We start from the raw sequence: 12,457 nt of genomic DNA on the forward strand, positions 1-12,457 counted from the left end.
TGAAGTTCTCTATTTTGACTGGAAGTACCTAAGATGACACTGGGAATGGCAACATTGTACATTTTTTACAGTAATTGTGTATTTCAATACTTGAATACATGTAACAATAAAATCTAATTCTAATTCTTTTTAAATACATGTAGAAACTATTGCTTGTAATTTTTGTTTTGTACTAGGTTTCTCTCATACTCCAATTTCTTTCTTCTGATTAACCTTTTATCATTCCCTTTCTGGCCTGCTACTCATCTTTGCACAGTTATAAGCTTTTCCCTTAAATTTGATTTCCATAAATGTTTAAATTAAACATGTATTGGGGATCTTCCCTTTAGAATGTTCCTTTATAACAGGAACATGCCTATCCTCAACATTCTGAAATATCCCTTAAGTATCTTTCTCTGTGTCTGTCAATCAGCTTTCATGCCCACTTAGTTCCCCTTATTTGCATTGTGTCTTAGTCAAGTATTTTCAATCTTCTCCCTTTCAAACTGAATTTAAAATTCAGTCATGTTTTGTCACTGCTGCCAAGGATGCCTTAACTTTGATATTAATTAATGTAATTTAGTTAATCTTGTAACATTAGACAACACCTTGATTTGTCCGATATAACTTCCTTTCAGGTCAGTTTATAAAGGTGATGCTCTAAGAAACTTGGTTGAAAGCATTCTATGATCTCATTCAGGTTACGATTGCCAATCTGATTTTCCAGTTTATATATAGATTAAAGTCACCCACAATTATTGCCACCACTATATAACGAGCACCCAGTATTTTTTTCAGGTATATTTTGTCCCATATTGTGGTTACTATTAGTGGGCCTGCAGACCACTTCAACTGCTTTCCTTTTCTGTTTCCCATCTCCAACCAAATTAATTCTACATCCTGATCTCCAGAACCAAGCTCATCTCTAACTATTGTATAAATGCCATTTTTGAAATACCAGCAATGTCCCTCCACCTTTATCTAGCTTCCTATTTGAAGTTGATCTTCTGTTGTCGCATGTACCAAGCTACAGTGAAAAATGTTGGTTTGTGTGCTGTACAGACAGATTAACCATATAAAGTAGCAGAACACAGTGCAGAATAGAATATTACACCCACAGAAAAGGTGCAGAGAGAGAGATCAACACAAACATTTGAGCGACCTATTAAAAAAATCTGTTCACAGTGGGAGGAGAAGCTGTTCTTGAATCTATTTGTAAGTGTTTTCAAACTTTGATATGTTCTACCTGACAGAAGAAGGTGGAAGAGAGTATAATTGGGGTGGGTGGGGTCTCTGATTATGTTGGTTGCTTTCCCGAGGCAGTGTGAAGTCTAAATGGAGTAACTAAATGGACTGGGCTGTGTTCACGATTCTCTGTAGTTTCTTGTGGTCTTGGGAAGAACAGTTGCTGTATCATGCTGTGAAGCATCCATTTAGGATGTTTTCCATGATGCAGCAATAAAAATTAGTAAGAGTTCTTGTGGACATGCCGATTTTCCTTAGCTTCCTGAGGAAATAGAGACATTAGAAGAAAGTGAGGACTGCAGATGCTGGAGATCAGAGCTGAAAAATGTGTTGCTGGAAAAGCGCAGCAGGTCAGGCAGCATCCAAGGAGCAGGAGAATCGACGTTTCGGGCATAAGCCCTTCTTCAGGAAGTAGAGACATTGTTGTCCTTACTTGACTGTCGTCTTGACATGGATAGACCACGACAGATTGTTGGTGATCATTACTCCTAGAATCTTGATGTTGTTGACCATCTCCACCTCCGCTCCATTGATGCAGATCCACTCTGCCTCCTGAAGTCAGTGACTAGCTCCTTCTTTTTGCTAATTTTGATGGAGAGATTGTTGGCTTTATGCCATGCAGCTAAGCACTCAATCTCCCAGTATTTTGTCTCTTCGTTGTTTGAGATCTGACTTACAAAGGTGGTGTCATCAGCAAACTTGTAAATGGAGTTGGGGCAGAAATTGGCAACACAGTCATGAGTGTGTAAGGAGTATAGTAGGGAGCGGAATACATAACCTTGCAGGTCACCAGTGTTGAAGATTATGGTGGAGGAGGTGTTGTCACCTATTCTTATTTACTTTGTAAATGCTACATGCATTCAGATACAGAATCTTTAGTTTTGTCATGGTTGAAAAACATGGAAGCTGGGAACTTGGAGGAAATAAATAGTGATGTCTTGAAAAGTGTTCATCGTACGGAAGAAGAGATTCTGGAGGTCTTAAAATGCATAAAGATAGATAAGTTCCTGGCACCTAATCAGGTGTTTCCCAGAACTTTCTGAGAAGCTTGGGCTCCTTGTTGAGATATTTGTGTGATTGACATCCACAGGTATGGGACCAGAAGACTGGAGATTAGCAAATGTGCTGCCATTAATTGAGAGGCTCTAAGGAAAAGCCAGAGCACTATAGACCAGTGAGCCTTACATCCGTGGTGGGTCAGTTGTTGGAGGGGATTCGGAGGGACAGGATTTACGTGCATTTGGCAAGGCAAGAACTGATGAGAGATAGTCAACATGGCTTTGTGCATGGGAAATTATGTCTCACTAACTTAATTGTGTTTTTGAAGTGATGGTAGAGAAGATTGACAAAGACAGAGCAGTAGTTGTTGTCTATAAGTGTTCAATAAGGTTCAACATGGTAAAGTAGTTAGTGAAGTTAGATCACATAGGATGTAGGAGGAGCTACCCAATTATTTACAAAATTGGCTTGAAGATAGGAGATAGAAGGTGATGGCAAAGGGTTGTTGTCGGACTGGAGGCCTTTAACCAGCAGTGTGTCTCCAGAATCTGTGCTGGGTCCACCGCTTTTCAGCATTTATATAAATGATCTGGATGTGAATATAGAAAGTATTGTTAGTAAATTTGCAGATGATACCTAGATAGGTGGTACAGTGGACAATAAAGAAGATTGTCTCAGAGTGTAATGGGATTTTGATCAGATGGATCAAGGAGTGGCAGATGGAGTTTAATTTAGATAAATATGAGGTATTGCATTTTGGTTGGGCAAACCAGGGCTTGTTTTATACAGTTAATGGTAGTGTCCTGGGGAGTGTTGCTGAACAAAGAAACCTGAGGGTGCAGGTGCATAGTTCCTTGAAAATGGAGTCACACCTAGAAGGTTGATGAAGAAGGTATTTGGCACACTTGCCTTCATTGCTAAGATCTTTGAATATAGGAGATGGAACGTTATGTTGCAACCATACAGGACATTGGTGAGGCCACAATTAGAATACTGTGTACAATTGTGGTCACACTTCCAAAGGAAGGATGCTGTTAAACTTGAGAGGGTGCAGAAAACATGGACTGGAATGTTTGAGTTATCGGATGAGGCTGAATATGCTGGAACGTTTTTCCTTGGAGCATCAAAAGCTGAGGGGTGACCTTAGGGGTTTATAAAATCATAGGGTGAAAGCCAGGGTCTTTTTCCTAGGACAAAGAGAGGGGAACCAAAACTAGATGACGTAGGTTTAAGGTAAGGGGGAGTGAATTTTTAAAAGACCTAGGGGTGCACCTTTTTTTCACGTGGAAGGTGGTGCATGTATGGAACAAGCTGCCAGAGGTGGTAGTGGAGGCAGGTCCAAATACAGCATTTAAAAGGCATCTGAATGGGAAGGATTTAAAGGGATATGGGCCAAATACTGGCAAATGGAACTAGGTCACATTGGAATATCTGGTTGGCATGGATGAGTTGGATCACAGTGTTTGTTTCTATGCTGTAAGACTTTGACTCTTAATATGCTATGAAACGTCTAATCTTGATTGGTGTATGCTCCACCCTGCTATTCTCTGACTGCCATTTCCCATATTATAAGATCTTTTCTCAACTTGTCTCTACTCTTTGATAAACAACATTTTTCCACGTCTGATCTCACATCCCGCTATTTCGTTTGAAATCTTCTTTACCTCCCTAGTTTATGCGGTTTGCAAGATACCTACTGCAGTATGGTTCATGTGTAGACCATCCAGTAGTATAGCCACCACATTCCCCAGTACTGCTGCTAGCGGACCATCAACCAGAACTCTTCTTCCACACCAGTCTTTGAATTATGTATTTGGTATTTTTGTTTTATGTACCCCATGCCAATTTGCACAGAGCTCGGGTGATAATCCAGAGATTATAATCTTTGATCAGAAAACAACAAATACTGATGATCACAGCAGGTAAGGCAGCATCCTTAGAGAGAGTGAGAGCAAGCTAAATTCAGGAGACTCTTCATCAGATCTAATCTTTTGAGGTTCTGTTTTTCAATTGAATTGTTTTTCACACTCTTCAAACTGATTATGCAGAACTTCTTTCCCAATTCTATCTATACCGTTGCTATCTACATGAACCACAACCACTAAATTCTCCTCCTCCCAGTGGGAGTTCATTTCCAGCAGATGTCCTGAACCATGGCACAGGCAACGTACGCTCATTCATTGTTTTACCCCCTCCTCATAATATCGTCTATGATTACAATTCTTTTTGGATCATATGAATCACAATACCATAGTCAGTTTGTATATCCACCTTGTAGCCCATTCTCATCTAAGTAGGCAAGAGAATCTTAGACCTACTGGACAATTGCAGAAGCTGACACTCCTACATTCCTCCTCCTCCTTACTTACTTCATAGAAAATGTCACTATATCCCTGACTACTGACCAAATCAAACTATCCTATCCTAAGTTGTGTGACTCTCTCTTGGTACAAAGAATTCAAGTAATGCCTCCCCCTGTCAAATGCATCATAGTATCTACAGTTTCATTTTTAGATTGTAAACTCTGAATCGAAGTCTCCCAACCTTAACTGCAGATGTTTCCTCTGAATCATTGGTATGCAGGAGATTCCATACACTGAATAATCATCCTCGTAATGGGTTTATAGTATTTACTTATGTTACCTTTAAATATTGTATTAACTTCATCGCCAGTTTCATCACCACAAATTTAAGAATACAAAGGGCCTTATATCTATGTACAAGAGCCCGCAATAATTAGCTAACACCTTTTTCTAGTCCAGTCATAATCAATTTCTGTCAGCTTCAATGAATCTCAAAGCCTGCATACAGCACGCAAACATTTATAGGGTTAATATCTTCACACTCTGTCATCTCAGCTGTCCCTGATGTGGAATTACAGATGAGCAAATTACTGCAGATGCTGAAATATGTACTGAAAACCAAAAATGCTGGATATCACAGTGGGTCAGGCAGCTTCCATGGAGAGAAAGGAAGCTCTTCATCGGAGCTAGAGTGAAGTGTGGAGGAGGCAGCATTTATGCAATAGTGGTGTTGGGCATGGGGGTGATGGTTTTTGAAGTGTTGGGTGAATGAAGAATGATGATGGTTCAGGTTAAGTCATCAGAATATGGGAATAGCAGAACAGTGGTCTGTCTAACTGCCAGACTGGAAAGAATAGACAGTTCCACTGGACTGAGGGAGGGAGAGAGGACATAGTGACAGGGTATGTAACAAACAAAGCTAAAAGACAGGGCAGGAATTGTTTCACAATTTGAAGGTGTTGAAATCAATATTGAGACCTTCCCATCTAAGACCTAAAGTGCATAGTCTGAAGATGAGATGTTGCTCCTCCAGTTTTCACTGTGATTCACTGGATCGTTGCAGTATGCTGAGGCCAGCAGGATGCTGTGTTAGAATGACCGGCTATGGGAAAGGTATTCCATAAAGGGTGTTGGTTGAAGAACGGACTAGGTTTACATGGAGGGAATGATCCTTGCGAAATGCAGACGGGAGTGAAGGGAAGATGCATTTGATGTTGGCATTCTGCTGGAGTTGCCTGAAATAGCTAAGAATGATCACTTGAATGCAGAAGCTGGTGAGATGAGAAATGAGAACAAGGGAACCTGATCATGCTGTTGTGAGTGATGAGAAGGGGCAAGGATAGAAGCATGGGTGATAGGTCAGAGGTAGTTGAGAGCCCTGTCAACCACAGTGGGCAGGAAAACACGGTTATGGAAGAAAACCGGTTCTCTTCCATATTTCGAAGCTACTTGGATGCTGCCTGAACTGCTGTGCTCTTCCAGCACCAGTATTCCAGAATCTGGTTTCCAGCATCTGCAGTCATTGTTTTTACAACCATGGTTTGCCGTCCACTGTGATTGATAGAGCCTCGACTGCCTCCAACCTATTGCCCATGCTTCCGTCCTTGCCCTTCTCACCAATCACAACAGTAAGATTAGGTTCCTTTGTTATCATTTCTCATCCTACCAGCCTCCACGTTCAAGGAATCATTCTCAGCCACTTCAGACAAATAATGAAAAAATGAGAAATGAGTAAATCTGCAGGAAATCACAGATGTGTAACAGTCTTTAGTTGCACCTGTATGAGTCTCAATAACTTTAGGCAGAAATTGCTTCCATGCACCTTCCCATCCAAGACCTAAGCAGTGCAGAGATACCAAGATGGTGGAGTCTTCGCTTGGCATCCCTTCTCCTGACTCAATGCCTCTCTGCCTTAACAGCTGCCTCAGGGAAATCATTAAATTCTGCAATGGCAATGATCTTGGAAACAGAAGGACCTTGGGTTGCACATCGATTACACTTTGAATTTATTGGGACATATTTGAGAGCATGGTTAGCATAGCAAATGGGATCTTGGATTTAATAAATATAGTCCATGAATACAAAAGCAGGGATGTTTTGTTGAGCCTTTATAAAGCACTGGTTAAACACCAACTATGATGTTCAGTTCTGACTTTAGGGAAGATGGGAGTCTGCTTGAAATGATGCAGGAAAGAGTTCTATAATTCTCCCAAGATTGAGGAATTTTAGTTAGGTTCACTTGGAAGAGTTGCTCACTTGGAAGAGTCATTCACTTTGGAGCAAAGAGGCTTCAGGGCAGATTTGATAAAGTGTGCAAAATGATGGCAGATTTGGATAGGGTGGAAAAAGGAAAGTTCTGTCAAACTGATATTGTAAGGGCTACAGATTATGGTTTTGGGCAAAAGATGCAGGCAAGATGTAAGGTAGAACCTTTTTACATGGCTAGTGATAATGATTTGGAACTTACTCTCATGAGGGTGGAGGAACAGAAATGGTCAATAGTTTCCAAAAATAATTAGATTGGCACTTAGAGGAAATCAACTTGCTGGGCTATGAAGATCGAATACATGAAGTAGGATTGAAGTACTGGCATGGACTTAATGGGCCAAATCATTTTGACTCTAAATTGGTCAAGACCTAATTGATCAGTAGAAAAGATTTAAGGAGTTGAATGATCTACTTACAATTCATTAGGAATATATGCCTTACAGACTGCAGGTGCATCTATATTCCCTTAACTATGTGCTTGAAATTCATGAAATCCCATCACAGAATTTGAGAATTTCCAAAGCAAGCAACAAAGAAACCTACTTCAGTAGTTTTGCCATTTGTCCAATTAAAGTTCATGTTTTTCTCCATAAGAACTTTCTTCATTTTCCTGACTCCTTAAAAAGAAAATTGGTGACCCCTAAACCTATGGAGATATTTCTGGAGTTTGTGGTTACATCCATTCTGTGAACTTGCTCAGTATGCAGGTAAACGGTTTGCCCAAGTAAAATCATCCTGATTTTAGAATATCAGTTCACAAGCTTCAGGAACAGGAAAGTGTGGAAAGATACTGCGCCCCAGTTAGATTTTTGCTGCTTCGTGTGCAGTGAGTCAAACTGGTAAATAATCATCTATTCACCAAATATTGTAAGCCTACATGAATGTTGCAGTAACCTGACTTAACTGCCTCAGAGCGCTAACTCTAATTTAAGACCATAAGAAGTAGGAACTGGAATAGGCTGCTCGGCTCCTCAAGTTTGCTCTGCCATTCAGTCGGATCATAGCTGATCCGAAATTCTTCATTTCCACTTTAGTGTCAACTAGACGATTGTGTCCATGTCTAGGTGCTGTACTTTATGAAAAATGTGAAGACATTGTAGACGCTTCCAGGAATGTGGAATTTTGGTTATGAAAATACATTAGAGAAGTTAAGACTGTGTTTCTTTTAAAGAAGTGAAGACGAACAGGAGAGATGATAGAAATTTTCAAAGTAGTGAGGGTCCGGACAGGGTAGATTGGGGAAACTTCCCACTTGTGAAAGGACTGAGAGCAAAAGGGCACAGATTTCAGATAATGGCAAAAGAAACAAAAGTGAGTTGAGAAAAAGCTTTCTCGCATAGCAAATAATTAAGTGTGATCGAGGCAGATTCAATTGATGCATTCAAAGGGAGTTAGACTGTTATTTGAACTTGTCTCTGCAAGGTGTGGAGTTGTGCAAAAAGGCTGGAGAATGACGCTGAGAAATGTTCATTTGGAGAGCTAGTGCAGAGACAATGGGCTGACTAGCCTCTATAATGTAATAATTTTATTACATTATGTGATTGTCCCCTGCATGTCTCACAGCCTAAATCTCAGGAAGAGTAGTTAGTTGAAGAGCAATTAGCAAACGTGTATTCGCCCCCTTTCTTGGCAGTCAACAGGCATCAGGATATCTTCCTGTATGCGGTACAGCACATTACAATATGTCCATCACCTTTTTGACCTTGACCTGTTCATATCACTAACCCCATCATAGTATGATTCTGTCTATTTGAACAGCAAAGCTGCACTATTACAAAAAAAATACTTTGAAATATTCATGTATTCATTTTGGGCTTCTTTGTTAATTAATTGCTCAGTAAGGTCAATACCTCTTTTAGGATACAGAAGAACAAATTGATGTAGGCCAAAGCTCTTTTACAACAATTTTAGCTTTTTAATCACAAATATCATTGTGGTTTGAATTTAAATCTTACGTGTTAGCAATTGTTACTTCAGATACTTCGATTTCTTTTTATCTTTTTTGTGCAGAAAGATTTTGAACTTTTGTTTAAAATCTGCAGAAAGTGTGTTTGACAAACTTATTCAGAATTTCAAATATTCTGTTTAGTTTTGGTAAAACTATTACATATATTATTTTATGCACAGTGAATTGATCTTAGTTGCACACATCTTACTCTTATATGTCGAAAAAGCGACTCTGATTTGCAGTCCTCACCTTTCCTGGTCCAATATTGTATGCCTTATTCTGAATCCATTGGCAATTCAAAATGCCTGGTGTGAACCACCTATCTACCTAAATGTAAATTGAATTTGATTGAACCAAACTTGCAAAAAATGAGTTTATATATGTATAACACTCAGAATAAATGTCGTATTCAACATATATTTAATATTTTGGATTTTTAAAAATCTTTATTCTCGAGTTATTTTTCAGTTTATTATGTACTTCATAGATGGCTATGTTATAAGACTTGTCAACAATTGGCAATAAATTTAGCAAGCAATCTTTTGATCGGCTTTCGTGCATTAATAAACATTTAACTACAATTACTCCTACAAAATACACAGGAAAAATGATATTAGAATTATAAATGCGTATTTCTACTACATTGTACCAAGGAACAATATAACTATTGCCCATATAACTATTTAACTATGTTGGTTGTCTTATAAACAATCTTTAAAACTAATTTGCTTTTGGAGCTTACATCATTGCAAGCCAATGTTGTTATTGTAACATTATTCACTTTGGTCTGTTGATTTTAATAGTCATTCTATGGAGTTTAGTTTAAAAGTAGGTTTCAAAATTGCATTTTTAGTTTAGCTGAACTTAGTTATTAATAATATTATTTGTAAAGATGACTTTGTAATGTAATTCAATGATTTTATTGTAGCTTCAGGAAATCTTTAGAAAGAAAAATGAGAAACGAGGACGAAGAGGTGATGATGAGGAGAAGTCTGCACAGGTGGTGAGCACATGTATTTTCCTGTTTTTGATCCTGTGATCTGTGAGGAAGGTGGCTAGTTAAAAAGGATATCAACACCAGCTTAATCTTAATGGTATCACTTTCCCAATGTTAATTACTATAACTTCAAAAATTTTGCTGTTAGTGATAATTTGAGTTTGAGATATAAGTCATAGTTAACAGATCAAGGTTCAAGAATAAAAGGGGAAGTACTAATATTAGACCCACGGGTCCATTCTGTTCTGCCTGCCTGGTGTAACCTGAGAATTTGCTTGTATGACTGACTGTATGTTCTAATTGCTTTGTCTTTTCTTTCCCTTTCCTTTTCTCAATTTCTGACTACAATCTGTAATTTGAAACTGCACCATATGGCATGTAAGAATCTGCAACTTTTTGGTTATCAATATGCTCCTCCTCACAGTGTATGTATTGTTCTTTAATTATGTCTAGAATATTAAATTTTGCAGGATACATTATAGTAGCATCAAAATAATAACGTAACTTGATGAGCAAAATTATTTTAGTTAAAAATATTTGAATTTTGCTTTACAAGCTCCACTATTCTGCCTTTAGAAAACAAGTTATGCATAAGCTCTGATCAATATGGTAAATGAAATTGTAATTAAAATATTATTCTGAATGGACTTGTAGAAACGGCAAATTCTAATATTTCCTAATGTTAATTTACAAAAAATGTTCTAACTCTTGAACACATGTTAAGATTATGGTTAGATCTCATAACAGCGTAACACTGGTTAATAGTAAACTTGCAGCATGTACCATTGTCTGTATTTTTATAAGATGAAAGAATATGTTTAGTAGAAGACTATTTTGATTATATGTTGGGGATGGGATAAGCTAGATCAAGTAAAGATGGGGAAATCCCATTGCCTGAGGTAAGTAATCTGAACCAGATATTTCATCTGCATTTTCATCATCTTGAGCAGGTGGAAAACATAATAAATGTAAGTGCAGCCAAAAAAAAACAAATGATCTTTATTTTATATCTACACAATATATGAAAGGTCTCAATGACTGTCAAACATCTCAGCTTATTATCTTAATTGCTGTATGGTTACCAGAGATTCTCCACGGAGTCTAACTCTGCAAACAAAACTTGCATCCAAATAGTGTTGAGATAAGCCATCTATACCACCAACCCCTTTGACTAGTTTCTCCTTTTCCTTCACAATGGATCATATCTGTGCAGTGCTATCATTGCCGCAATTCCTCAGCTGGTCTTCTCCTTTGTCTAGATCTCTTTTCTTGTCATCTGTGCTCTATTCCAGCTGCTAGCATCTCCATTCCTTAGACCAATTAAAAGCCCCTCTGTTCCACTTCAGCCACAGGCCCATTTATTTCTCCTTGTGCTTTTTAAACCGCAGAAGCTTAAACTGGTGCATTAGTGATGTGAAGATCAACAGCCAAAGAAATAGTATATAATAGCCTATTGAAAGAAGATCCAAGTTTCCACAAGTGTCCGAGTCCCAAAACCCCATGTATAAAGTCCAGGCAATTCTCTTCTATTTGCAGTTGGTTTTTTTTGAAAATTCCAGTTTATATTTTGTAATTTTAAAACCTGCTCTTGGAGCTATTGTCTCAATGATTAAAAATCCTCACTCATAATTCTAGGACCTCCAGTTTAAGTTGTCGATAAACTAATGGGAACAATAATTTATGCTTTGTAGCCTGAAATGGCTTTGATACATTGATAAGTACTGCAAAGGCGAAATGCTTGAAGTCCTTTGCTTAGAGTCCAGGGCCTACTTCCTTCTGGTTTGAGCTTCAATCTTTGCACTCCTATATTGTTATAGACTCGTGTCCACCCTACTTCCATTAGGTATGGGCCCTGCAATTTCTCTCTCATGCTGTGTAACAGCAGGTACCAGTTAGGCCAGTACTAGCTAGTGCCATTTCTGCAGATCTAGCACAATGTGTACCACACTCATACTGGTGAAATGAGAAATTTCTGTATTAAGATTCTGTCAAGGGAAAACTAATAAATAAGAGATAGTCAGAAGGAAAGTGTATATCAGAAGAATAAGACTTTTTGAAAAAGGGAGGCTGAAAATCATAGAACCTTGACAGTCTAGATAGAGACCATTCGGCCCATCAGATCTGCACTGAAAAGCATCCCACCCAGACCCACCCCACCACCTTATCTCTATTTACCATAGCTAACCCACCTAGCCTGCACATCCCTGAAAAATATGGGGCAATTTACAATTGCTGATCCACCTAATCTGCACATCTTTAAACAGTGGGAGCAAAATGGAGCACCTGGTGGAAACCCATGCAGACACAGGTACACATGCAACCTCCACACAGCCAATCACCCAAGGCTGGAATTAAACCTGGGTCCCTGGCGCTGTGAGGCAGCAGTGCTAACCACGATGCTACCGTGCCGCCCCTCGAGTAAAAGACAGAAAAGTCACAAAGAGAAAGGCATACACAGAAGAGAAAAAGACTTGCAGATATAGAGAAAAGTAGAAAGATTTCAAAACAGTTATAGAGAAAGAATGATGAATGAGAAAATGAAAATTAAGGCAAAGAAATGGTAAGAATTAATGAACTTAACCATGAGATAAGCAGACCCAAATAAATTTGGGAACAGAAGATTAATGCTGAAGGGATATCTAGTTATTTTTTTATTATTCAATAATTATTTTGACTTAAAAGTAATGCTGCAAATAGTAATTTGTTACCATTTCTAAT

At 38.5% G+C, this 12,457-nt stretch overlaps 1 protein-coding gene across 6 annotated transcripts in view; it reads left to right on the forward strand.

Annotated features, from left to right (window-relative positions):
- micu3a (mitochondrial calcium uptake family, member 3a) overlaps window positions 1-12,457 on the forward strand; it is a 201,411-nt gene that overhangs the window by 93,107 nt on the left and 95,847 nt on the right. For 2 of the 6 annotated variants that reach the window (XM_072570017.1, XM_072570041.1), the window contains exons 7-8: window positions 9,671-9,745; window positions 10,123-10,164. In XM_072570017.1, the coding sequence (XP_072426118.1) occupies window positions 9,671-9,745; window positions 10,123-10,164 (117 nt within the window). The remainder of the gene's footprint in view (window positions 1-9,670; window positions 9,746-10,122; window positions 10,165-12,457) is intronic. The other 4 variants (XM_072570025.1, XM_072570051.1, XM_072570033.1 and 1 more) reach the window with 2 other exon arrangements.

This window comes from Chiloscyllium punctatum, chromosome 1, assembly GCF_047496795.1.
Source record: "Chiloscyllium punctatum isolate Juve2018m chromosome 1, sChiPun1.3, whole genome shotgun sequence".
In the NCBI taxonomy this organism is placed as follows: domain Eukaryota; kingdom Metazoa; phylum Chordata; class Chondrichthyes; order Orectolobiformes; family Hemiscylliidae; genus Chiloscyllium; species Chiloscyllium punctatum.